The sequence below is a fragment of the Amphibalanus amphitrite genome, unplaced genomic scaffold, assembly GCF_019059575.1.
Source record: "Amphibalanus amphitrite isolate SeventyFive unplaced genomic scaffold, NRLGWU_Aamphi_draft 000502F_arrow, whole genome shotgun sequence".
NCBI lineage: Eukaryota > Metazoa > Arthropoda > Thecostraca > Balanomorpha > Balanidae > Amphibalanus > Amphibalanus amphitrite.
The window spans coordinates 113,013-140,779 of NW_024881996.1; the positions used below are offsets into that span (position 1 = coordinate 113,013).

At 50.4% G+C, this 27,767-nt stretch overlaps 2 protein-coding genes across 5 annotated transcripts in view; one reads left to right on the forward strand and one right to left on the reverse strand.

Moving 5' to 3' along the window:
* The window catches only part of LOC122392801 (pneumococcal serine-rich repeat protein-like), a 101,790-nt gene extending 85,412 nt beyond the window's left edge, over positions 1 to 16,378 (reverse strand). For 2 of the 3 annotated variants that reach the window (XM_043388073.1, XM_043388072.1), the window contains exons 1-8: positions 16,313 to 16,378; positions 10,167 to 16,037; positions 9,136 to 9,886; positions 8,709 to 8,842; positions 8,186 to 8,392; positions 7,588 to 7,837; positions 3,978 to 4,100; positions 110 to 247 (exon numbers count right to left, since the gene is read on the reverse strand). In XM_043388073.1, coding sequence (XP_043244008.1) covers positions 110 to 247; positions 3,978 to 4,100; positions 7,588 to 7,837; positions 8,186 to 8,392; positions 8,709 to 8,842; positions 9,136 to 9,886; positions 10,167 to 16,029 — 7,466 coding nt within the window. In that variant the 5' untranslated portion in view covers positions 16,030 to 16,037; positions 16,313 to 16,378. Of the gene's footprint in view, positions 1 to 109; positions 248 to 1,756; positions 2,267 to 3,977; positions 4,101 to 7,587; positions 7,838 to 8,185; positions 8,393 to 8,708; positions 8,843 to 9,135; positions 9,887 to 10,166; positions 16,038 to 16,312 lie in introns of those variants that run through there. The other variant, XM_043388075.1, reaches the window with a different exon arrangement.
* A 3,651-nt stretch (positions 16,379 to 20,029) lies between these two features.
* LOC122392825 (probable 60S ribosomal protein L37-A) lies at positions 20,030 to 25,547 on the forward strand. 2 transcript variants are annotated; one of them, XM_043388128.1, is made up of 4 exons: positions 20,030 to 20,084; positions 20,307 to 20,442; positions 21,865 to 21,949; positions 25,447 to 25,547. In XM_043388128.1, exons 1-4 carry the CDS (start codon positions 20,082 to 20,084, stop codon positions 25,508 to 25,510), a joined length of 288 nt encoding a protein of 95 aa, XP_043244063.1. In that variant the 5' UTR covers positions 20,030 to 20,081; the 3' UTR covers positions 25,511 to 25,547. The 2 variants fall into 2 exon arrangements, with proteins under 2 accessions (XP_043244063.1, XP_043244064.1); XM_043388129.1 differs by lacking the exon at positions 20,030 to 20,084 and adding an exon at positions 20,128 to 20,148.
* Positions 25,548 to 27,767: the final 2,220 nt, after the last annotated feature.

The following is a 27,767-nucleotide window of genomic DNA, read 5'->3' on the forward strand; positions in this document are numbered from 1 at the left end:
AACATCTGCAGCACAAATGTTCACATCCCTGTCTCACTTTTCCAAACCTCATACGTCCACAGCCCACACGCAACATTTCACTTTTAAACAAATATGTGACCCGACTCACTTTGAGCAGTGGAGCAGCTGTTTTCCGGGCTTGGCGCCGCTGCAGACGCGGCAGACGGCGCCGGGCCGCGCGTGCGGGTCGGGCTGGGAGTCGCCGTCACTGGTGTCCTCAGAGGCGGAGCCGTCGCCGCTGCTCGAGCTGGCGTGGTGGGTGGGGGAGGGGTCAGGTCAGGTCAGGTCACCACCGCCACCACAGGTCACCATCACCACCCCACAAGTCGGGTCACCAACAATACAGCACAGGTCACCAGACGAGCGCACTATTCAAAGGTCGATGCACCAAAATGTTAATCATATATCGCGTAATACCTCGTAAATGTTATTCTCTCTAAATCCTTCAAATTCAGCATGACATTTTCTTCTAGTTTGGTGAAAAGCTAACTAACGCCGCAATAGTAATCTAAGCTATAAAATATGCATATATGTTGTTCAAATGTCAGCAAAATGAAATGAAAAGGAAGCAGAAGTGATGAAAAAATCGCCTGGTTATTTAGCTTTGAGCATTTTGGACATTCGTCCTTGTATAGTATTTAAATCAAAGATCCGCATTCCAGTCCCTCCTTCGCCCCCTCCCCCGCCCCGTGCCTAAGCCAATTTGAAGGATCACTGGCAAGCGAACATTCTGATAGGATTGATCTGCCTCAAAGCATGCTGATCTAAGCCGACGCTGCTGTGCGTTTGAAGGATTCACTTCAATTCAGCTGTCTTGTTTAGCCACAGCCTTGGACAGAAACTACACCATAATACCTACTCGGACATGCCAAACCAGGCATGGTCAAAATTTTTGTCGACCGAAAGTATTTTCTCAGCAGTGACAGACGTAAGAGCGTTATAAAAAATATGGAACAATTTCGACGAAGAGCCGCCTTAGTCGAACTTGGAATAACTCGCAAGTCAAAGGACATTAGACCGACTCTGCGTGGCCTTGCCACAAATGACCAGACAGATCAAGGAGATCCGTTTGTTCTCTTTATTATGAGATGGTTCCTGGATATCGATACCATGAACAAAAAGCAGATACGCAAGCCTTGAATACCATGCGTTACTGCAAATGGGAAATCTGTCCCGATAGGAAGCGGTACCGGCTTAGAAAGCGTCTGCCATACCGCAATGTAAGCAGCTTTGTCCAGTGGCCTTACTAAGAATGAAGGATGTCCAAAAAATGCATGCATCCGTGAAACAAAACAATCGACTGATCGCTCATCGAATGATGTTCCATAAATCAGGATGATATTTTAGGTAAATCCAGCAGATCAGAACGGCCGTCGAGAGACGGCAGAAGAGGGCGTCATCTATAGGACCGACGGTCGGCGCCAGGCTGCCGGAGAACACCGCACCGCGGCGCTGAGATAGCCTCGTCCACAGATACAGTCTGCTTGGGATATAAATACCTACAGCCGGAATGTTGCAAGCCATTCACAGGCAAGGGAGCGTATCTGTTTTCATTTCAAGTGGTCATGTTGGTAGCCGATTTGAAAACTCGTGTTAGTCAGCAGCAATCAACAGATGCTATCCGTTAGTCACCTTGAAACATGGATATTCCCTAGCTTATTTACCTGACAACACGTTGAATTCACCATCAGCATCGCGTGTGTGACATTCCCCTGTCCTTGTCCTTATGATAGGTTGAGTAACTACCAGTAAACCGTACGAATCTGTCGTTTATTTCAATATCGTCGGCAGCACGTCTGAGTTCACCACTATAAAACCCCCAACCGGTCTATCACATATACGCCGCTCTGGGCTTCAATTGTACATCAGCAGCCGGCACCAGACAGAGAACGGTTCTCCACTGAACAGAGAACAGAGAACCTACTGAAGGCGGCTGTCGCCTACTGGCGAACAGAGTATTCGGCCGGGAACAGCCAGTATTATGGACGCAGCACAAACGCCAGTCTGACAAGAGTTACACATGAGTAGCAGTTCACTGGCTGCTCGCCGGTCGCTCCTCCGGCAGCGAGGGACCGGGGAGGCGCGGCCCTCCCGTGTCCCACTCCAATCGAGGAAGACAGAGTGACAGAGGAGGAGTGAGTGAGAGCGGGGAGAGGGGACAGAGAGCGCGAGACGGGCGGCGCCGAGAGGCCGCGGCGGAGGCGCAGACGGCGGCGGCTAGCGTCGAAGGAGCGCCGAGCGTGCGAGCGGTGCCGTGCCAGGCGGGCTGAAACAGCGGGACGGCGTGTCACCAACAGAAAGGAGGCGGGGCAGCCCTGCGGCTCTACAGACTAGGGCGTGCGCGGGCAACTTAACGATAGAATACAGCGTGGAAGTCAGAAAAACAGAGCAAAGAGCGGTGCAGAGACAGAGCAACTCTAACAGACGCGAGAGCGGGCCAGAAATAAAAGTGAGCGGTGCTGTGAAGAGCTACAGCACCGGGTCAGCCACACGGCTGCGGGCAGCAACTCAATGGCCAGGGAGAAGCAAACTAGCCGGGAGTGTCTCCTTCCCCACCTTCCATGTACTAAAGCGGTACTTAGACCAAGCTCGCACCAACTGCAATAATTCAGATAGCGAGCCAAGAGAAAAATCTTCGCAAGCATCTGTCGGCGCGAAAAGGCGACAAACTGTTGCATGATCAATCGCCAAATCGCTAATCCCAGCTCAAAGCACTAAGAACAGAATCATTGTCTACAAAGGCCATCATGATTCATCGCCAATGCGACAAGCACCCAACGAACGCAAAAACTACGGCCAAGAGATCAGCCATATCGTTCACGAAAGCAGCCGTCTCTGGGAAGCATACAAAAGAAGAGGAATATAAATGAGTAATGGCATAACCAAAAAGGAAATCCTCATTCAATAGATATCACAAGTGTTTTTCGCATTGTCGAGTGCAGAATCTGCTATGGAAAATGATGGGCCAATCGGTATTGGTGTTTCACTTTCGCTGCTACCTTGACCAGGGTTTACTCACGCCAATAGGGTTAGATAAATCACGACGATTCATTGCTAAGCTATCGCTCTGTCAATGCTAGCCAGCGCATGACATACATTTTATTTGAGAAGTGACCAGTATTTTTAATTAAAGGCACTGAGTCATCGTTATTATACTGCACCAGAAAATAAGCTTAAAGATAAGAGCACACTTTCACGACAGTAATTTATCGATTATCTTCAAAAAGAATGATAGAGCCAATTAAGAATAGGTCACATTGACGTTTGAAATTGTGTCAGCTGCTGTGCATCGTTGAGAGATGGGACAAAAAATCGCATTGAGATTGAGTACATGTGGTGATAAGAGCAACGAATATGTCAATCGGTTCTCATCTCATCGCAGTTGGCCAGCGGTGTAGGAAAGGGGAGTTGAGTACATAAGAGTGGGTTTGTGAGGTCTTGTGATATATGTATTTATTGTGATTTTGCATAGCCGTGTTTTTGGGCCACAGAGGTGATATTTCTTTTTGTTGTTTATTTTTGGTGTTCGATATACCTGTCGACTTTTATCTGTCAGGGACGTCGTTTAGCTTTCCGGGACGTCGCAAAGAGAATCTGTTCGGTTGTGGGTTTCCACCCAAATTCACGAAAATCAGGACACTGGGTCGATAGCTAGCTAGCCTGAACCCCTTCCCGAGCCTGCGGTCAACATCCGACCGGTAATCCGACCAGTGTCTGAATTTAGTCTTCGCGCCAGGGGCCGTCTGACGCCCACCCGTCCGTCCGTTCGTTTCACGATACTTTTACTGCCTCATAAATTTGTCTCTAAGCTATGTCCGTCCGTCAGTCTCCTCACTGCCTAGCTCGCTGTCTCGAGTCCGTCCATTCACCCAGCCTGACCATTCCCTCCCCCGCCCCAGCGTCCCGTAAGTCAGTCCGTCCGTAAGTCCAGCCACCCCTCCCCTTCCCGTGTCTCGTCCGTCCGCTGTCCCGGTTACCTGGATCCATCCGAGCCGCAGTCGCCCATCTCCGAGTCTGATCCGTCTGATCCGAGCTCCTCCACCGGCCTTGTGCCCATCACTGTGTTCACCGGCAGGTACTTCAGGTCGGCGCTCGAGTACCTGGAAGGGACAGCGGCGACAGTAAGTCACTGAGTCAGAGCTAACACACCGGCCAGGTAATAGGTATGTACTGTGTTCAACGGGAAGTATTTCAGGTCGAGACTGGAGTAGGTACCTAATGGGGACAGAGCCGAAGTAACTGAGTCAGCGAGTCAGTGAGACGGGCCAGAGAGTGAGGGGACGTTGAGGATGCGTAGTAGAGGGGAAATATTGGAGCAATCACAGCTGCCGGCATGGGTTGGGACTAGTGACTACTGTGTGTAACCTGGTACCAAGCAGCTGCAGTAAAAGTTATCACCCAGTGCCCACCGCTGGTAACTAGAAGTAGGTGATAGGTATGCAGGCCGGTAGGTACCTGCTTGCAGTTACAGTAGTCTGTAACACAGTACCCGCCTACCGGACAGTAGCCTGTATACTTGTATAGTTATATTAATTCACAGACTTCTCTATATATGGACTGTGCGCTGATCCGAGGAAATCAGCATTGGAGGCCCAAAAATAAGTGCACTTTTATCCATCTTTTTACAATGAAAAGGGTGTCAGAATATTTACAAATTTGGATATAGGACAGCCCATAATTTTATCTACCTGTCAGATTACATTTTTTTTGTTGAATTCAAAATAAATAAGAAATAAATGTATATAAATGAGAACATGTTTTCTCGTTCAGTTAGCCATTTGTTCACGCTGGAGGTATATACTTCACAAATGCAGCCGTTCTTTCAATGCAGCGCGCATTTTCTTGCTTTTGAATGTTGGTTGCATTGTTGGTTGTCGTTGCTAATTTGTCGGAACTAGTCATTTACGTTGGTTTTGAAAAGGGTTTTGAGAAATAACGATACATTATATAGGGCCACAAGAAGCAGTAAAAATAAGTAAGAAATAGCTCGAAAAAATGGTCAAAAAAGGAAAGAATATTATCGATCACTACCTCATCACGACCGGATCAGAAAACGTGTGGTGCGAAGATGTCATTCCGGGTTTCAAGCCAGAGTCAGGGCAAGAAAAATGTGAAACGAAACATAATTTCTAGCAAAAAGGCAACTTTTTAGCCTCCCTTATAACTAAAAGGAAAAAATGTTCACAGACGAAACCATCAATCGAGATAAGAGATAACGCTGAGGACAATCAGATTTGCAAGTTTACTTTTGCAAACACTGACTCCTGTGAGACTCACACAGCAAGAAGAAAAACAGGACGCTATCGACGGCGCCAGTCTCAGCATACTTCCTATAATGCCTAGTGCCTTATTTTATTCTGGAGAAAAAAAAAAGACTCACTGAAAGGAGCTACAAAGACTTAACTTGACAGCAGTTAATGTGAAAAGAACAACTCGCCATCGCAGTTCGAAGCTACGCCGCGCTAAATAATGCCATACCCATGGCAGTGATACGCCACGACATCCAAAAGAAGTAAGCTTATTCAATCAAACAATGAAGTTTATCCAGTGTGTCGTATGGGGTTGTAGTTCATTATGGTCTGGATCAAATCATCTCGGAAGAATGCTCGATGAAATGATGGAATTCGTACCCTTCGCATCAATGTTAAACGATGAAGGTTGCCGCTCTTAAATGTTACCGCAAAACTTGCATCGGGATCGGGAAGCTCAAGAATACGCCAGTCTGCCAAGAACGGACGGAAAAATAGCGGTGGAGCAGAAACAAGATGCATAGGACTGATTGGAGTATAAGTAGCTGGGACAAACATCTGTGCCGGTGGTGGCCTGTTATTACAGGAACTTCTACTTTGGATAACTCAGGAAACTGGCAGGTCACCATTTCTAGGCCAGCTGTGGACATTATTAATGGAAAAGCCAAGAAATGTGCCAAGGGCGAAGAGCATACTGTAACTAACGAGCTACAGAATATGACGGAGGCGCCGTGGGCACTAATCGTTTGGCCGAACGGGGAAGAGCACTCGATCCGCGCCCCGGCAGGTTACCTGTGCTCCAGCTTCCGAGCTGAGATGGTCGCCCTCCGAGCTGTTCTCTCCTAGCTGCTGGAGAACCTGCCGCACGCCGAAGACACCATCGTAGCCTGCACCGACTCGCAGTCCGCCCTCGTCGCCATCCGAGGTGGCTGGGCCGCCCAGCACTCCTCGCTCGGAGTGGACATCTGGAGAGCCCTCTGGGGACTGACAGCTGGAGGCCTGTTGGTCTACCTACAGTGGATGCCCTCACAATGCAAGTTGGAAGGCAACGAGAGGGCCGACACCATCGCCAAGAAGGCAAACATACTCGACTAAAAACAAATCCTTATAGACGTCCAGAAGGCCCACTGGGCCGCCGCCAGAGTGGCGAGGGCTCGCACCGTCGGGGCCTGGCCAGCCGGCTAGTTCCACCAGCTGACGGGGATCGACTCCCGCCTACCGTTGCCGGCGGCGACCGGCCAGCGGCGGTGGACATCCACCAGCTCCGCGCCGGCCACTGGACAAGCTCCTCCCAATGGCGCCACAGAGTCGGGTTGGCGCCCTCCTGGCTGTCGGGGTGCAACCAGTGCGACGACCGACAATGCAGAGCCGCACTCTACCCGTCTGCTGAGAGGAGGCGGACAGCCCAAGCATGTCCTCCTGCGGTGCCCAGCTCTGATGGGCACCCGACATCGCCTGATGGCGACCATCAACCCCAACATGGAGGAGGCGCGGAGCGGCAGCATCATGGTGGCCCTGGGGGCCGCCCACAGGTCCTTCAGAGCTGCTCGGCTACGTCTCCATGGGACGAAGGGACACAATAAAAGCAACAATAGCTACAGCATGACAACGTGATGGGAACGACCGTCACAAGAGCTATCGCCTTATCATTCAGCAGCGAGTGGAAAACGAGCTGACGGAGGGATACGTTGCAATTGGTGATGCGCATGTGCGAATGTGTGAAAGTGCGACTATGTGTAGATGCGTGGTGCGAAAAAGTGGGTAGCAGAGAAGAACAGTGAAGACACCGTTGCAGCAGACACACATTTTCCCGTAAAGTCCCCCATCGGCATTACCGCCAACCTTTACCACCAGCGTGGTCGGTGCACTGTCGCGCGAGTTTGTAGCCAGCCATGTCAGAGATGTGAACAATCCAGCACACGGGGGAAGAAGAAAGGGATGATAGCCACCCTTTCTCGCTGGATCCCGCGGTGAAAATGGACTAACGCCATTTTCAAGTCCACTGGTGCAATGTGAGATGAACTTGACATGAGGACATCAATGGGTGTCGATGAACGTGAAATGATGTTCCAATACAGATTCATATCGACCAGAAGCCTTTCTTATTCTGAGCTACGAGCAATAGGTAGTACAAAAACAAAATGTATTACATAAAATTCAGCCTGTCGACAGGAAACAATAAAAGGGTATTGTGTTACAACATATGGGTTCATATTACGGCTTCAGAAATTTGGGCCTCCAATGCTGATTTCCCAAATCAGCGCACAGTCCATATATAGAGAAGTCTGTGATTAATTGTATCAGTATCACGATAGTTTGTGCGTTACCCAGCACCCACCTGCGGTAGTAGTCGGTGAACTGTCCGGGCAGCACGGCCACCGGGTAGTCGCCGACCCGGGCCGCTGCCGGCGCCGTCGGTCTCCGACGCTGCGGGTAGTGTACCGCGAACGTCTGCAGGTCGAACGAGGCGCGCCGCTCCTCGCGCCTGTCGCGGTTCAGCTGGGCGTTCCAGGCGGCCGCCTGCCGCGCCGCCTGCCGCACAAACGCCTGCAGGCGATTCTTCTCCACCTCGGCAGGCGTGTAGCTCGCTGAGGGGCGGGAGGCGAGGGGAACTCAGTAACAGCACCAAGGCATGCCCTCTAAACAAAAAAAAATCGTGTTTGCTTGTTGGTAACTTAGGACGCATCGGCTGCTATAGCCACTTTACGCCCCCGAAGTAAGAAGCGGTAAGCCATACATTACTCAGAGTAATGCATTTCAGAGTTACATAACTTGTTAGCGTAGTCAGTAAGTATTGATTGATGGCAAAAGTCGAAATATTGAGTGAAAATCTAATAGTTCTCGAAAAGGGTAATATCGTCATTATTTCAAGCAGCCAATCTGCACCCAACACAATGACATCCCACCAGCATCTTCACTCGTCCCAGCCGTCTCACCTTGCGCCTTCTGCACCTCGAGCACCTTCCGCTCCTCCAGCGTTCTCCGAAACTCCTCGTACTTCTCGGGGAAGTCCTGGAAGAGCACGTCCATGACGTCGCCGCTGCGCAGGGCGGTCAGACCGAGCTCGGCCAGTGTCCCGGTGACGGCCCGCTGCTCCAGCAGAAAGGCGCGCTCCTCGGCCTCCACCGGACGCCGCGGCAGGTCTGAAAAACGGTGGGTTAGCGAACGAAGTTAGGTAATAGTCGAGCGTTGGTATGGTTAGAGTGACTGACATGTTTGTAGGACAATGACTATCATGCGCATCATTGTGGAGCTTTTAAATATGTGATAGATCTAATGAGCATTACATAAGTTATGGTACAAGTGTGGTGTGTTATCATAAACGGAGTCGTAGTGAATAAACAAAGAGCGATGGAAGTGATAAAGCACGGACCACGGAGTGATTGAAATCGCCTAGCTTAGCCTTAGACCCGTCTCATCCGATCCACCCTTCACACATCTAGTCCCTGTTTCACTTACCGGGGTACCGTCTTCTGAATGACACGAGGTCCAGGAAGGAGGAGACCTGCTCCTGCAGCATGTACATCTCTGCGCGCGGGTCATCCCGCGGCCAGCGGTACTCATAGAGCTGATCGGCAGGCAGCGGCTGCTGGCTGGAAAATGAGCGGAGAACGGCGACGGTCAGGTGACGCAATGACCATAGGCACCCAGCGAAGATATTTACGGTCATGGGACAGAAGGCAACTACATGGGCTATTGGAGGGTAAAATATATTCAATTTCAAGGAAAAATGTAGTAGACTAGATGAGAGCTTGAAACTATTATAATTTTCAATCGAATGGTATGTATCAGTAAAATGGCTATCACACAACAAAGTCATAAAAATGCAGACGTGCTTATTGAACTGCAGGTACTAACACTCACAACTCGTTTGCAGATCACTCACCTGCTCAGATCGAAGACCTCACTGCGCGCCTTGCGCGTGCCTCCCACGGAGCGGACACTGCTCTGTGAGTCCTCATCCAGCGGCAGGGGCCGAGTGGGGACCGGCGGCGGCCGCGGCGGCGCCGGCTCCTCAGGAGAGGGAGCCACGGGCTCCTCCGGCGAGGGAGCCGCCTCAGAGGGAGCCGCCGACGGAGCCTCAGACACCGGCTCCGACACTGACGCCACGGCAGGAGCAGGCTCAGAAACAGAGACGTCAGCCGGCACGGAATCTGTCGTGGGACCGCCCGCCGCCGACGCCGCTGGGATAGGCGAAAGCTGCGCGTCTTCCGCGTCCATCATGGCGTTATCGTCAGCTGGCGGAGGCGATGGAGGAGCGGGATGATCACCCCGCCCACCGCGGTACTTCTTGTGCTTCTTCTCCCGCTTTGGACGCTCCGTCTTGGCTCGTTTGGAGGCCGGTTCGGTGTCCTCCGACGCTGAGGCTTCTGGTTCCACTGGCGCCTCCGCAGCGGACAGAGTCACCTCCGGTTTGGACTCTTCTACCTCCGGTTTGGACTCCTCCATCTCGACTGCCGCTGGAGGTTCGCTGGGCTGCGCAGCTGGTGTGTCAGCGATGACCGGGTCAGGGCTGACCTCTGTGTCCTTAGGAACCTCGGGCTCCTCGGCGGGCTCCTCCTTCGGCGGCAGGAGTGCCTGAGCCAGTGCTTTGGCCGCCTTGCTCTTACGGCCGGGTATTTTAGCAGGCGTACCATCTGTCGGATAAAAAGAGGCCAATAATTGTAAGGCCAATGTCCCCATACCATCACCAGCTACATAAATCGAGAGCTTCTGGTGATCACTATTTGGATAAGCTTATTGCTATTTATCGTAAAATATTTATCTTTGACATTTAGCTAGCCACGTTAAGTTCCGAAAGAATAAGTTGATTGAGAATCGATCAAAATTACAAATCCCAAACAGAATCAAATTAAACTACGAATAAAAATACTGAAAAGCCTCGTACAAAGAAGCAGAATACATCTGAAAACTGGCCTTTTTTGAGTCGTATTTTCTTGATGGGCGGGCGGTCTCCCTCAGCCTCGCCGGGGTCGACCGTCACCTGCCAGACGCCCGTGTCTGCGCTCGTCGCCGCCTCCGACAGCGGCGTAGAGGTCGCCAGCTCAACCACAGGGTTCTTACGCTTCCTCCCTGGCTTCCCCTTCACTGGCGTCGGAGTTGCTGGGGTAGCTACCACAGGTGGCTTCGTGACCTCTTTTGCCGCGGCACGAGACGACCTGAGCTTGTCCTCCCCCGTGCTACAGCTGGACTGCGTGCGGGTGCGTCCCTCCAGCATCCTCTCCTTGGCGTGCTGCAGTCGCCGCTGCTCCATCTCTTCTCGCTCATCCTCGGACAGTTTCTTCTTGCGCGGCCGGCCGCTCTTCCGTACTGGCGTGGCCACGGCGGCGTCTGGAGCAGCAGCAGCGGCCGGCGTGGCAGGGGTAGCGGCTGGGGCGGCTGAGGCTCCCGGAGTGGCAGCGACTGACGGAGTACGAGCTACAGCCGGGCCCGGACGCGGGTGTTTCCTCGGTCGGCCTCGTTTGCGTTTGATGGGCACCGCTGGATCCGCGGCGGAGACTGAGGCGTCCGACACTACGGGCGTACCGTCCGAGCCAGACGCTGCCGGAGTGCAGTCCTCCTCCACCACTGGCTCCGTCTCGCGCAGGAACGCGTCGATGGCAGCGATACCCTCGCTGTCGCGCGACGTCTGCCGTCGGGCGCGTGTTCCGCTCGCCGCGGTCCCTGCGGCGGCCTCCTCGACCGACGCGTGTCTGCGCGGTGACTTCCCAGCGTCGGAGCGTGGTGAGCGGGCTGATTCGCGGCGTCCTGTTTCGGCGGCCGACTGGCGGGGCGAGCGGCTACCCGGCGCCGCCTTAGCACCCGGCTCAGGCTGGCCGTGGTCACGCAGGGAGAGTCGCCGGGGCCGGGTACTCGCAGGAACTTTGGAACTGTCCTCTGTGGAGGGAGCGTCTTTAACAGCAGCGGCCGGTGTAGCGACGGCTGTAGCATCGCCACCCTCTGAGGTGGCCTTCTCCGGCGGCGGCATGCCTTCCGGAGCGCCTTCAGAGGACACATCTTTGGTAGCAGGAGCAGCTTTTGATACATCAGGGGCCGACTCGGTATGAGGAGCGGGCTCTGCCTGAACCTTCTCGGCAGCCTTTTCAGTCGTTGGAGCGGGCACATCACTTGCTGATGCAGACGGACATGATGCCTCGACGGCCGCCGCCGATGGAGCACACATGTTAGAGTTCTCCGCCTTCTCGTCAGAGTCCTTACCCGAGTCCAGCGACGGGGCTGGTGTTTGCTTTGCTGCAGCTGCTGGGCACACGGCCACAGACGCCCCTTTGGGAGTCTCCGACACCACAGCCGAAACACCGTCTTCCGAAGTCTTCCCGACGGATGACTTGTCAGCTGCGGCGACAGCAGACGAATCCTCAGCTGCTGTCGCAACAGAGGGCGACGGCTTGTCTGACGCAGCAACGTCCGGGGCTTTTTCGTCCTTGGAGGGCGCTTGTGGGGCAGCGGCGGGAGCCTTCGTAGCAGTTTTGTCTGATGGTAGGTCGTCACGGTTGTTGGTTGTTTTCTCTGTCACTGCCGTAGGGGCATCTGAAACTTTAGAAGCTGCTGGCGTGGTCGCAGAATCATCAGAAGTCGTAGCTGAGATGGCCACTACTGACGCTTCAGGCAAGGGCTCCGAGATGACGGGCTCTGAGATGACAGCCTCTGAGATGACGGGCTCTGAGATAACAGGCTCTGAGATGACAGATTCCGAGGCGACAGGCTTCGAGCTGGGTTCTGAGATGACGGGCTCAGAAACAGGCTCTGGGGCGACAGGCGCCGAGACAGGCTCTGAGACGATAAGCTTCGAGCTGGGCTCTGAGACGACGGGCTCCGAAACAGGCTCTGAGGCGACAGGCTCAGAGAAAGGCTCTGAAGCGACAGGCTCCGCGGCAACAGATCCAGAAACAGGCTCTGAAGCGACAGATTCAGAGACTGGTCTTGAGGCAGCCTCTGAGACGGACTCAGGGACGGACTCCGAGACGGGCTCTGAGATGACGGGCTCCGAGATGACAGGCTCTGAAGCGACAGGCTCCGAGAGAACAGGCTCCGAGACCACGGGCTCAGACACATCCATGGGCTCCACTGTATCTGTTGCTGGCACGTCAGCAGCCGCAGTCCCTGAGTCGACAGATGACACTACGTCGCCGCTGGGTTGGTCACCACTGCCACCGAACAACGCCTCCTCGACACTCGCGGGTTCTGGCTGGTCTGCTGAGAGCGCGCTGGTGGGCGGCGTTTCACTGGTTGGAGAGACTCGAGGCGTCTTCCTGAATCCCCGCAGCGAGGCCATTGAAGCTGATGCACTAGAAACAGCTGGTGGAGCTTGTTGGGCCCTCTTTGGCGGCTGAACTACCTCTTTACTCGCATCTGTCATCTCAACATCATCGCCACCGACCACCATTGCGGTAGAGAGGCCCGACTTATGTGCTTCAGTCGACTCAGCTGAGGCTGATTTTGGATCTTCTACCTCGGGATTCTTTTCGGAGCTTTCCGACTTTGGTGTTTTATCTGAAGCCGGTGCAACAGGTTCAGGCTCCTGGGCTTGAGATGTGGCAGCTTCAGTACCTGGTTTAGATTCTTCCTTCGAATGCTCAGCGTCATCAGCTTTCGGGTTCGGTTTACTCACAGTTCCTGAAGGAGCATCAGAGGTCTTTGGCTCTTCCAACGGAGATTTGGGAGCTGAGGCAGCCGACGCTGGCGGACTATTGGAAGATTCGGCAACACTTCCCTTCGACCCAAGCTTTGAAGCCGAATGGGAGGCAGCGTCAGTCGTTTTAGGCTGAGCTGAAGGGGCAGTCTCGACTGGTTGACTGACATCTTCGGCTATCGGTTGGTCACTCTCAGTCTTCTGATTGGCCACGGCTTTCTCAGTTGATGATTCTAGCACTGGTTCGGCTGTTGGCTGCCCACTCGTCAGTGCAGAAACAGTGGCGACCTCTGCGGGCTGTGCTGCGTCTGATATGACACAGTCAGAGGCAGGCTGAACTGAAGAAGATGCAGACGAGACTGCCTTTGGTGGTGATGCAGGATGCGCGTCCACCGAACCGAAGGCGGCGTCAATAGAAGCAGATGCGGATGCAGCGTCTCCAGCAGACTCGGCGTCACGTTCAGTAGCAGCGACTGATGGCGAGGTGGTGGCAGCAGCGGTAGCAGATACAGTAGCGGTGGCGGTAGTGGCGGCGACAGTGGCTGATACAGTGGCCGTGGCGGTGACGGCGGATGCGTTAGCGGGCGCGGAGGCGGTAGCAGCGGTGGATGTAATGGCAGGTGCAGTGGCGGGCGCGGCGGTGGATGATCTGACGGTGGCGGGTGTGGAGACCGGGGCGGCGGTGGCGGGTACGGAGGCCGGGGCGGCGGCGGCGGAGGGATGTGCGTCCGGCGCCTCTCCCGCCCCGGGAGGAGAGCCGGACGCCTCAGGGTCCCCCGAACTCTGACACGTGCCCTGCGGCTCGGCTGAGCTCACTGCACCGCCGAACCCGTTCAGCGAGTCGTCGGCGTTCTCGTGCGAGTCAATCCGCGAGTCATCATTCTCCATCGAGTCCAGCTGTGAGTCCGTGTTATCCACAGAGTCGGTGCCATGCGAGTCGATGCGTGAATCCTCGTCGAGCGCATCAAGCAGTGGCCGCCGATGCGGACGCAGATCATCGTCGATGTGAGAGTCTATGCGTGAGTCCGTGTTGGAATCCTCGGCATCGTTGCAGACGAGGACATCACTACTGCCGCTCACGGCCGGCTCGGGCCGCGGCGGAGCGCGAGACGCCTCCTCCTGGTCGCCGGGCCCCGCCGCCACCGCCTCCGAGCTCTGCTGTTCGCTCAGTTTGCGAGGCTCAGCAGGTTCGTAGTCGGATGACGGCCCGGCCACGGCCGCGACCGGCGAGCCGGGCGAGGCCGGCGACGGGGACGGCGGCGCGGGGGCGCGCGCAGCCCCCGGCGCTGGCTCCCCGGCGTCTGGACTGAGCTCACCCCGCTCCTCGGACACACTGGTGGAGATGCCCGCCTCGCCAGAGTCCTGACGGCGCCCGGCCGGCGAGGGCACCGCCTGGCTCGTGGAGATCTCGGCGTCCAGGCGCGGCGCCTTGCCGGCCGAGGAGGAGCAGTCCGAGTCGGAGTCAGAGTCGGAGTAGTCGGGCACCAGGGCCGGTCGCTTGCGTCCGCCGCCGGTCAGGCCACTGCCGCCGCCGCCGCTGCTGCTGCTGCTTGTCGCCGGGCCTTCGTCTCGTGGACCAGCCGCCGCTCGGCTGAATGTTGAGTCGGCGCCGCCGGCGTGTCCCGGCGAGCGGCTGTGCTTACGCGCCGAGCTGATGTCGGCACCCTGCGAGTCAGCGCCGGCCGGGCTGCGAGCGCTACCGCTGCTGCTGCCGCCGCTCAGCGCCGAGCCGGACACCTCCTGGTGCTGCGATATGGGCGTGCTGAGAGGCGAGACCCGCGACGAGCCCGAGATCTCCCCGTGCTGCGCCACGGCGGCCGGGGTCAGCCGCGGCCGGACCGCGCCCGAGCTGGAGATTGCCGCCTGCTGGTCGCCATTCCGCCGCCACGTCGGCGGCCGGTAGTCGGCACTAGACTCGGGCTGGTCCGGCGACGCCAGGGGAGGCCGGGGCCGCGGCGTCACCAGCAGCGGAGCGGCCGCAGCGGGCGCGGCACTGTCGGCCACTTCTACCGCCTCCGCCTCCGAGTCGTGGCGGATCCGGACCGGAGGAGGACTGGCGCGTCCGCCCTCGTCCGGCTCACACGCCTCGTCTGAGAGTCGGTGTCTCGATGGGCCGGAAGACGACGACGATGACGAGGATGAGGCCGCAGAGCCGGCGTCATTGGAGCGACTGCCGTCTACCGGCGATGATGCCACGAACGATGAGCTGGCGGCGGTGACCGGCCTTCGTGCCGCCGTCACTGACGGAGCTGTATCTGAGGAACTGGCTGCAGCGGTGGTCGGTGGACGCTCATCACGTACCACATGCACTCGCTGTGCTGACTCCGCGTCCGAAGAGCTCGCAGCGGCGGCGCCACGCGGTCTCTCAGGCCGCGCCGCCGCTACATCCGAGGAACTAGCGGCGGCCGCGTCACCAGCTCGCTCGGTCATGGTGTGGCGCGGAGCCGGAGCGCGAGAGGCTGTGTCCGACGAACTAGCGTCTGTGCTCGGGGGTCGACTCAGCACCGGCGTCGAGGCTACGTCTGAAGAACTGGCCGCCGAGACTGGAGGCCTGCCGACTGCTCGGGCAGGCGTGGCGTCTGAGGAACTCGCGTCTGAGCTCGGTGGTCGTTTCGCCACGGGCGCAGCGTCCGATGAGCTGGCTGCCGAACCGGGAGCGCGAGCCGGGGGACGCGCGGGAGCAGCGTCAGAAGAGCTTGCCGCCGAGTTGGGCTGGAGCGTTACTCTTGGTGTCGGTGCAGCGTCTGACGAACTAGCGGTCGAGTTGGGCTGGGGCGTCAATCTCGGTGTCGGAGCAGAGTCCGAAGAGCTCGCTGCCGAGTTGGACGCGCGAGCCGGAGGGCGCGCAGGCGCAGCATCTGAAGAACTCGCAGCCGAGTTGGGCGCACGCGCCACCATCGGCGCCGAAGCGACGTCCGAGGAGCTGGCGGCGGCGGCGGCGGCTGCGGCCGGCTCTCCGGGCGGGTGGCGCGGCGCCGAGTCCGGCTCGGAGTGTTCCGGAGAGCGCCGCTCCGGCGGCCGGCGCTCGGCGCGCTGGTCGCTATTGCTGGGCTGCGGTACCTCGCCGGAGGGCTGACGGCGCCGCGGCGGCGGGCTCAGCCCCCGTCGCGGCTCCGTGGATGTAATGGTCGAGTCTGGCTGGTCGGACATGACAGAGCCTGTAAGCACAATGGGGAGGTTCCATTATTTAGAGATGGGGATATCTTTGAACTATTAGACATTTCAAATGAAAAAACAAACTGGGAAGATAAAGATTAATACCAACCATATCCAAAACTCTCAAAATGGTAAAGTGAGCAATGCAGTTCATATTAGGTAGGAACAGATGTCCAATTCAGCAAAGAGCTGGTCTAGGAAAACAACAACTTTTTATGGTAAGTTCAGTTTTTTCTAACATTAAGCACATACAGGTATCAGTGACATAGCTTCATACCTTACTAAAGGAACATTTTCAACATCAAGCTGCAGATGTAGTCCATGTATGTGTCACCTACTTCCTGCAACATATAGTTCAAACATCATTAGTGTTACATATTGTCATATATGAAAATGATGCTTCTAGTTCTGCTACCTACAAATCAATTTAATCTTAAGCATAAATGATTTGCAATTGTTGTTCTTGCCTACCTTAACAAGAGAAATCAAGACCCAGCACTAATATTGAAGCAATTATTTAATGATAGCCAGATCACATCTTCCTGGGAATGTCTGGGCTCACCCAAGACACTTGACAGTCACTAGCAATTATTTTTCAATGAAGAAAACCAGTAGGTATAATACAATGCAAAAAACAAGACACTATATACAAGAGACATCCTGAAACACATCAGATCATGGCTGTCGTGCATGAGTCAGAGTTAGTCAGAGCTGACAGTTCTACCCAGTGTCAGCGTGAGAAATAAAGCAACCAGAAATTGAAATTACCGAAACTTAGGCTGGAGACTTCCACACGCGGGTAAGTCGCGTGTAAGTGGTTTGCGGGTAAGTTGGCGTTTATCTCGCGTTTAAGTCGGCGGGTAACTTTGCCCGGAGACTTCCATCTGCGGGTAAATAGTTTGTTCGCTAAGTTAGCGACCGAACTTACACGCGAGCCACCCCATGTATTAAGTTCGCGGGTATCTTTTCGGTGGTGCTTTTTTTTGGTCCTTAGGGGGTTTTAAAAGTTTATTTCTGTGCAAATTTTAAGTGCAAGTGATAGACAATAGTGCAATCATCTAGTTCAGGCTTTTTCAGCCAGTTCGGCCTAGCCGTTCGGCTGCTAAGATTAGACGAATTTGAGGTCACCTTTTCATAGTACTGAGGCCAGTTTTACCAACAGAAAAATAGCCGCCTGGCGGAATTTTTCGCCTAAAGGCCGATTCACATACGGATCGAGAGCGGTAAAGCCCTATCCGCTTACGTGCTTATCGCGTTTCCACTCCGTATGTGAAACGGTCTTTAGGCAAAAAATTCTGCCAGGCGGCTATTTTTCTGTTGGTTAAACTGGCCTCTGTGCTTGTTGAGGGGTTACAAATTACGTATTTCATCACTGCAAGTATCCAGATGTTTTCAACAAGTCATACATGAGTAATCAGAGCAATATTTGAGTTGACAGAATTGAGGATGTAGGACTCAAATTTTCAAATACGGAGGTATTAGTCTATTTCCATCGCACCTATCTCCTTGCCACCAGCTGCTATTTCGTAATCTTCGGGATAGTGAGATGGGATTCGTATCGCATCCGAAATAATGTGATCGTCGAGCCAGCCGGCTAGTGTCGGGCCCCTGTCGTCGCACTTCGCGTTACGTGTCAGTGGGGCGAGGACCAGCTCAGTGGAAGCAATACGAGTGTCCGGTCAACAACCATGGACAGGAAGAAGAGGAGCAGAAATTTCAGTAGTAGAGACATGCATTTGTTAGCCGATGTCATGAAGACTGAAGTAAAAGTCATCAAAAATAAGCGACACGATGGAAGGAGTAATGAAGAACGAAAACGGTCTTGGAAGAACATTGTTACAGCCTGTAATGCAAGGTCAGAAGAAAAATGGGACTAGAAACAGCTGACACAGCTCTGGAGAGATATGAAAAGGACGGCCAAAAAGAACCATTAGCGGTTTAAACGGCAGCAAATGGGCACTGGTGGTGGACCGGATCCTGCGCCGTTGGAACGTCAGCCACCCCCGCGACACGCACATATTAAACTGATCCAGTCTCGGATCCAGGATTTTCACTGGGGAGGGGCTGCAGGTCATAATTGGGCGCCACGCCCCGGATGGGCGCCATAGTCGCATCGTATTGGCGCTGAAATATTGGCACCCAGTGGCCCTGACAAGAGGCGCCCAGGATCAGTATGTACAGTAACACCACACCATTGGAAATATCGGTGCGGAGCGTACTGAAACGACGTTATTCGACTGATTTTTGCATCCTAGTCCTAGTATGCGGCACTCCGATGAGTTGCGAATTGAAAATTGGCGCCACTGCGCCGAAACTGCGCCGAAGGCGCAGTGGCGCCAGTTTTCCTTGGGTGGGGGCTGCCAGCCCCCGCAGCCCCCCCCCCTGGATCCGCCACTGAACTGATCACTCGGTGATAATCGTCCTTTGTGTGGCATTGCATTGGACACCGACGACGCCTCACCGGTGAAGTGACGGGGCGGGGGTGAGGACGGGGGGTGACGGAGACGAACCGACGAGGGCAGACGAGTAATCTGAGATACGGCTGTTGCAAGATCATGCAGTAGACTGGCGGTCGGCCATACAGAGTGAAATAACACAAGGCGATTAGCATTACTGATGCTGATTGGCACGGCTTCAAACGCTGTTCTGGTTAGGTTAATGCATCACCACATCCCATTGTTACGGCTGTACTCATTGCATGTGCAAAAACGCTGATTGGGGGCCACCGGTCCCATAAATAACGGAATTTCGCACTTGTTCATTGGACCAGCTGATCGCCGCATCCCGATCAGCTGATCGGGAAGCCCTTTAAACTGGCGTGTAAGTCGGCATTTAAACATTTACACGCGTGTAGCTACCCACCAGTTAACCGCGGATGGAAGTCCCCGGGTAAAAGTTGGTGGGCAGCTACACGCGTGTAAGGAAGTTAGCCACCAAAATAAACGCGAGTTAACCGCAAACTGGAAGTCTCCAGCCTTAATGACGCTGACTCATATATAAGTTGAATCAACAACACAATATGTTTATTCTTATCTTGAGCTTTGATTTTTAGATTAGCTTACAGCTTACTGACCAAAACCCACACCAAATGTACCAAACTTCTGAGCTAAATTAAAATACAAGAGAAAATGTAATTCACCCATGATTCTGACTTATGTGACAATGGTGAATGATTGAAATGAGTGTGAATACATGAATGAATGAATGAATGAATGAATAAGTGATTGGATGAGCTGATAAAGACAAATGAACGAACAAATATTAAAGATAAACTATTTCAACCAAGACTTAGCCGATTATAACTGACATCTACCTACCTCTATTCAAAATGGGGGATCAGCAAAACAGACCTACAGATCAACAAATACCAAATCGACCCTCAAACTTGCCTAAAACAATCACCGTCACATGTCAAGACAGGGCGGTGTTCATATTTTTACGGCACCCATTATTTACAAAACAAATCAAAAATATATGTCGAAGGCTGCAAAAGTTGAAGCCGCGAAAACACTAGCAGAATGCTGTTCGATATATCCTGTGCGTGCTGTTTCAATTTCTTGTCGCTAGGCAACAAGCTTCTGCCGGTGTGCTAAATATACGAGGTTGAATTTCCAAAAGCTTTATAGGCGACTGGTATTGAACAGGTCAAAAAAGTTGTTATGGCTTTCATAATCCAATAGCTAAACTGTTTCAATACATTTATAGCTAGTCTGCAGCTGATCATATTTTTTATTTAGAGCATTCTTTCAGCTTTTCTGTGGTTCTTTATCATTTCTTATGTTTTCAGCAATCACAAATCTAAACAAAATAAGTCCGTAGGCATGACGTCATTTACCGTCGATTATCAAAAGCTCTTTACGTGCAGCTTCACCTAAGGAATAAAGTTTACAATTTTCACAAGCATAATTAAATTAAACAAAAAATAGCCAAAAGATAAAAAAAATATTTTCCTTTAACTTCAACTAGACTGGTCGACTGGTCACTTCCTAAAACATAAGGTATGTTTCGATAATAGGCAGCGCTGTCTTTTCCCCTTCAGACAAGCGATGGTGAGGTGCCTGTAAATCTAATAATCGTATTTTTTCTCACTCACGCTTCTCCCTCCGCATAATGGTTATTTTTTGCTTACCTATCAATCAGAGAACAATTATTAATCGCAGCAATTTGTGTTATTCGTCGTCGTTTCTGGCTATAAACGGTGTTGCGGTGCCATCGATATCCCGCCCGCTTCCCAATCGCATTGCGTTACTGACTTAAATGTGCTTTTACAGACGAAGGGAACATCAAGCTACGGAAAGAGACATAATAAGTCTCACACCTTGTGCCGAAGATGTGGTAGGTCGTCCTACCACATCCAGAAGCACAAGTGCTCCCAGTGTGGCTACCCTGCTGCTAAGATGCGGTCATGTAAGTAATCAGTTATAAGTATGAGGCTGGTGTTCAGGCTTTGTAACCTAGACGTTTTTCCTAAAATTGCTGAATTGCAACACCATTGTTTTCACCTGATAGTGTGAGTAACCCGTTTGTTTACTTTTGCAGTTGCACATGTTAGCAAACTGTTAATTTATAAGTGAAAATACTTGTTTGCATGCTTATTGCTTACATACTAACACTGACTCTAAATCTGGAGCTTTTACCATTGTTTTCAAATGTTTCAAATGTTGGTGACAAAATATGCAAAGCTTTGTCTTTTGCACTAGGATAGACCTCATTTTTGGTTCTGGTTAGGGTCTGGAAGAAAGGTAAAATTTTATACTTTATGTTAGAAATATGAATAAAGAATATGAAATAATTGGCATACAAAAAAAAATGAATATTGCCTTCATGTTCATTGTCAGAACTCAAATGATTACCTATGCAAGTGATATTCAGTCCCCTCTGATACACCTGTGGTTGACTGTTGCTGCTGGTGCTTCGCAAAGGGACTAAAGCAATTATACCAATCCCCAGCTACTGTGTTATGCCTTGATCTGGGCATGTTCCTCTGGGCATTGGTACATTGTGGTTTGGTTCCTACTGTGTGGATGAGTAATATCGACACCTTTTTTTAAACCCCACATCTGCTCTCCTGTGGATTTCCGGGAGGCTCGAAATATCTCCTTTTAAAAGTGTCCAATCGTCCGATCCTGATCAAATATGTGTGTTCGTAGGCCTGTTCTGGTATTGCTTTATCTGCCAAGACAGACAAACTTGAGAAAAATCGAGCGATTGTATCTTTTTTGAAGGTCTCTAACCAACTTGTCTGAAATTCACCGGAGACCAAATGTGGGTTTTAAATGAAAAGGTGTTGATATAATGGCTTACTTAAATTGTTTGAAATTGGTCTTGAAGTGCTTAGAAGCTTAAAGCTTTTGAGATTATGACATAAGCACAGAGCTAGACCCTTGGCTGCACCATTTTGCAGGGACTGACCAGTTGCTTCATACATATTGTGTGTTGTCTACTGTCTATCCTGTATTTAGTTCATCAGTTCTAATGAAGTTCTTGGTATGTTACTCTGCTGCTCAGTCATGTTCTGCTGCTCTCTTTTGTAATAATAGTGCATGACAATAGTGTCTAGTTCACTTTTATTTACCTGCACATACAGCAATATCTCTGGATTGTTGTGAGCTAACTGGAACAGGGACCTATAATCAATAGTGACTTATCATTTATGTATGTGGAGTATATGGCATTTATTTTGACTGCAGAAACAGTGGGAAGCAATCTGCTTTTAGCTTCTTTATGTTTTGATAGCCTCCCTTATCTCCATCAAACTGTGTAGGTTTGTCATCTGTGTAATTAGTTCTTGGGAAGGCAGTTTTTCAGTTCCGATTTTTTTATTTACAGACAACTGGAGCGTGAAGGCCAAGAGGAGGAAGACCACTGGAACTGGCCGCATGCGTCATCTGAAGGTTGTCCGCAAGCGATTCAGGTGAGTTTTACCAAGGTATTCAGTTTCTGCGCAACTTGTACTTGAGCGGACAGAATCTTGGAACCAGCTGGAGCCTGGCCACCATGGCTTTGGAAATTGATTGTTCCCATTTTGGCCATCCATTCAGCATTCTTCTGTTTCAGAAAAAATAGCATATGCTGTGCAAAGTGCAGCTTATGCATATGCAAAAAATAGCTTTTCTGTTCCCTGAATATTATTCCTTTGGATTAGATGTGTTGAAAACAGCTCATGCACTTGAAATTTACCTACTCTAGGTATGGCTCCCATTTCTGTCTTCCATATCCACAAGATCAAAAAATGCAGGAGTGTGACTGACTACAAGGTCTGCCATTGGATGCTGAATGAGCAAATGATTTTTGATTATCAAGCAGCTGAAAGGATGTTTTAGGAGTCTTCAAAAGCAATGTTGACCCCAGCTCTGAAATGAGGATTCTGCAAGATTGTGGCTACTCTGGCCAGAACTGTGTACTGTGTATGTAGTTCTACTCTGCACCCCCATTTTATAACTTAAATGCTATAATTCTTTGTTTGTGCAAACCAGTATTATGATGGAGTGAGATCATCTAAGTTATCATAGAAAAAAAAACTAGCAGCCCTTCCCAGTCCCTGGGCGCTTTTCAAATATCACCTTATACCTCAGCAACTGCTCAGCACTGATAGGCAAACGGACGCCAAATAGCCCTCATCCCTCTTACCTTTCGAACCTTTTTGAGTTTCGGCGACTTCTGACGCGTGTGAATGAATGACGCGACAAGCGCTCGTGCCAGATAGGTTGCAATTGACTGCTTCAAGTGTCTGCAATAATGAAATTTTCATTAAGCTGCTTACCCGCTGTGCTTATTTGCTCATTAACAATCCAACCAATTTTATTATAGCTATATTTACCGGTGTTGCATGAGCAAGTAAATGCGTATCAGGAACGGATTCTCCTATTCGCTCAGCATTGTGGTCCGTTTCTAATACGCCTTTACTGTGCTTATGTATTCCTGGTCAATGACAGTATATTGAAAGAAATATTGTGTGGCACCCACCGAAGTAAACACTTATATGTCGGTGGTTAGGGCGCTTATTATGAGCATGAAGGACCCTTTTCTATTTCTTTTTCAATGTCTACTGAACAGATTGTGCAAAAAAATGTCACCAGAAGGGACAGTTAGAGTGAGTGGTGCGTCAGGTCAGTTGCTGTCTTGGTGTTCACGATCGTCTGTGCAGGATCTGCTGTTCCGATGCAGTTGCTCATCGCCAAAAAGTTACATACCGCTGATCAATGACCATATCTCAAACCGTTACATGTCATTATTAACCCGCGCCCCGTAGGGGGGGGGGGGCAAAGCCCCCATGTCCTATTCCGTAGATATTTCCCAAACGGCTGCAGGTATCGCCACCAAGCTTTGACTACCCCTCCGGGCATCAATTTTACACATTGTGATCAAAAGTTTTTCCAGATGGCAGAGGCTTTGAATGATAGGTGGGCCACAAATGCATGTTCTGCCATTTCCGTCCCAAAAAAAGCTTCGCGAGAAGAGCTGTCAGCTTTGAATATACAGAAAAATGTTCAAAACATGGAAGGTGTAGAATTGAAAGGGAAAACTGCTATCTCAGTTTTTGAAATTATTGGATTTTGACCACCTAAAAATGATATAAAAGTTTTTTCGAATATCGAAAAAGCGGAAACTATATGATAGTGCCTACCGTCTTCTATCCACAGCCATATTTCAGATCGATACCTCTTTTTGCCAAGTAATAGCGAAAAAAGCTTCAAAATTGATGACATCAAAGTTTCAGGCTCAATTTTTTTTTGCAATTCAAGACCACGTAGCGCCAAACAAAGCCCACCATTAGGCTCCCCGTGACGAGCTGCATTTGGATCGATACCCATTTTATGCAAAAATATCAACTTTAAAATTTGACCTAATTTGACCTGACCTTCATACCTGAGCTGACCTGACCTGATCAGAACATAGCCTAAACTGGCCCCAAAGGTTGTCTGACCCACATAATCGCATTTGTCATATAAAATGGACCATAAAACATGCATCATGCGTCACTTTCATATTGTGACCTGACATCAGTGACCTAGCGAAATATGTATTTGACAAACAATTCTCTATCGATGATTTTATGCCTTTTACTCGATTTTTACAACACATTTCTTGAAAATATGTCTGTGAACGGTGAAAATGCGACCTGTGACCTGACCTGTAACGTCATCTGTTGGACAGAGGTCAATGAAATTAGGTCACTATATAGGTAGTTCCCCGGTGGTTCTATCGAACGCCGTTTGAATTTTGAAAATAGGCGGGTAACTTTCCGAGATCTGGGGGGCCGAAACGGCACCCTCTACGGGCAGTGTTCTAAAATTGGATATTGGTTGAGTGTGTCGATGAAGAAAAAAAATTCTAGGATGATAAAAAAGAAAGTAAATAACTGAAGTATTTTTGCAAAATGGTGTAATGCCAATTTTTATGCCAACTGTTCACCAGGATTTCATGTCAGGATCTTGACAGGGTGTGGAACAAAAGGATGTGGGTGCATCAACTGTCAAGTGACATGTGAACTGGCTGTTGGGAATACATGAAACTCTTGTCAGAGATGAAGTTAAGTCGGTCATTTATATTTTAGGGATGAAAATATTTTCCCCATTAGGTGTGATTTGCCACCAAAAAGTCTGAAAAATGGAACACTGCTACGGGTGGTAGGATCCGCCGATAGCCCTACGGGGCGCGGGTTAGGTTATTTTTCCATGCAACGTAAGTTATGAAATGTAAAAATACACTTTGTCATTCACATAGCAAACAGGAACCTTAGTCAACATACAATTCCATAATCCATCCTGTTGGCAGAATCACATTTTCCTTGCCGCTCTATAAAGTAACAGCTGTGTCGCTTCCGCCATTAATAAATGCTAGAACAGTATCGCTTCTGCAAACTCAGTAGGCGGAGGAATCACCGTGAACGAGGGATGTTTAGCCCCCTACACCCCCCCCCCCCCTTCTATTCACCACCATCCGGCATCGGGTGGTTGCACTTGGTATCGCTGCTAATCATCGAAAAACCTCATCTGCCTTTGTCGACTGGTGCTTAGAAACGGACTGGGTGAATGGAATGGTTCTTCCTATCACGTTCAATCCATTGGCCACATTTCTCATCTTCAAAACCCACTGTACAGTTGACGCGTTGCTCGTGAAAACGCGACAGGAATTGCCAAAGCTGAGATCTTGAGATTGAATGCATGCGTAGTGATTTTGATTCTATGATCATTGGTATGCACTATATCATCACGCGCTGGGCTCTGGGTATTGAGTGTAAGTGCAATGGCCTTCGTGTGATTTTGATGCATTCAACCGTCCTATTTGCCCTGTTTTCCCTGTGTCTTATTTGCATTTGCGGGAGTCCGAGATTCCCTGAAGGGTAACGCTCCTGTTGTGGAGGTATGGTGGTCCGACGTTTGATAATTTTCCTTTTTCTTGTTTCAGGTTCGGCTTCCGCGAGGGCACCCAGCCCAAGCGTCAGGTGAAGGCTGCCGCCGCCGCTAAGTAAATGTTCACTTCGATCAGTCAATAAACAACAAATCGCCTGTTCTTTATGGAAGGAATGTCTGGGCTGGGATAGGTGTCTGGTTACGCTGACAGAGGTGGGTTTGAAAGGGAGACCGGCGGCTGAGTGGAAGCGTAACCCGAGTAGGGACATCAGATGAGATCAGGTACCCGAGTAGCTCAGGTCAGATGAGATCAGGAGTGGATGGAACCACAATACGCACTCCACAGTACGGGCGCATTTCAGAAATCACGATACCAGTGTGCTACTTGTAAGGCTAGTGAAGGGATCTGTCGGCGACAACCAGCCGGATGGGTCCGGGGATTTGTGTGAAATGTGTCCTCGAAATGACTAACGTACTGACGTAAAGTTGACAAGTTGACTGTTATAAGTAACCGTCCATAGCTATAGTTCTGTGAAACGATTGGTGCGAGAAGCATTTCAGTTGGGCAAACTAGACTTTTGGAATCAAAATATGGAGGCATCAATAATTTGATTCTGGTGGGAGGAGCCATGACCAAATATGGGCATGGAATCAATTTTTTGATTCATTTGGGTACGTTTTTTACTTCAAATGAACCGTTACGGTTGAAAAAAGGCCCATGACGGTGAGATTTTTCTTTTAAAAGGTAGAAAAATGTGGTAGGTTTGCAAAAAGTGTTACCTCAAAGCTAAGAAATTGTCCCTTTGGCCTTGTGAATGGGAAAAAGACAGAGCCACTGTCCATCACGTAAAAGCTGTTTTGAGGAAATCACACTGTATGTTATTTTTGTATCATGAATCACATACTAACCAATCAGTATTTGTGTAAAATGGCAAAATGAATTTTTTTAACCCCTAATTATCATTCTTGTAGTGCTTTTATATTATTTATATGGTTTTTACCTGTTGCTTCAGTTTTTGTATTCTTGACATTTAAAAATTGTGAATTGTTATCAAATGTAGTGAAGGTCAAGCACAACAATGCTATAGGTATCAGTTGTGGTGCTGAGGATACCACTAAATGAGAATAATGGCAAGATAAGTGCTGTATTCTTGCAAGTCATTGTTGCCTATCTGTTAACATTACCTGTGAATCAAAATAATGATTAGCCAGCTGACGAGGAATCAATATTATGATTATCTGTTTAAAGTGAATCAATTCCTTGATTGCCTTTCACTACCTATAGAATTCAAATTGTTATGATAGGAGCAATATTATTTTGCTTAGGAGATAGTTCAAGCATTTCTGTTCAAGATCAGGCATGCTCCTTCTTGAAACACTCTCTTATTTTTATGTGATTGGTTAGTTAGAAATGGTCTGCATTTATGCCCAAAAGGAATCAATCTTTTGATGCCTCCATATTTTGATTCCAAAGGTCTAGTTTGCCCAACTGATTTGGCACGGGTAACGTACACAAGATGTATATTGGATTGTATCGATGACACTGAGGTCAGGCCAATTATTGGGAACTCTCCAATATGGCAATAAAAGAAAATTGAAATGCATCTTTCTAAGCAAGTCATCCCAAACACGTCAGAGGATAGTGCACTTGACACAACCTTGAAACATTGAAAGACTGAAATGCTGCAGAAGAGGAGCATTAAAAGGTGTGCCGAGAAATGTGTTTCTGCCAGCTACGACCTCCCCTCTCAAGCTTTATCACCGGTATGGTACCAACGGTTTTTCTTTATTTCGTGTGGTCGAAACCGTCAGGTTACTGGTAGGTCAGGTACTGCCAGGTCCATGGGTGGAGAATGTTTGAAAAAGTTACCCCGGCCGGCGACCGATAGTCGCGGGAAGACGATATACTCACGTTGTTCTCAACGGTCATCATCAAACCCCTATTCTGACGCATGGAATAGGATGCTGTGTTTGCTCAAGGATGAGCGTTGTATCCGACACCGTATTATTCATAACATTTTTGGAATGATCGAAAAGGCAATTTCCTTTTAAATTATTATTTCTTTTTGCTTAAACTTGCAATTTCACACCGAACCCAAACCAAACCATATGCCATTTTGAGTACCTAAATATTGCGTTTTCAGCTTTTTATTGTGTCTCAAAATAGCTACAAAAAGACAACTCACCATAGTAGAAGCTTTACAGAGAAATTGACAGATCGAACCAAGCAAAGCACTAAAATAGGTCACTGACATCCACGGGCGTAGCCTTTTTCAATGTTGGGCGGCTCTTATAATACAAACAGGGAGTCGATCCAGGAATATCGACCGGTCCCGGTCTCGTAGCTCAGTTGCTAGAGCGTTGGATTCCGCGTGG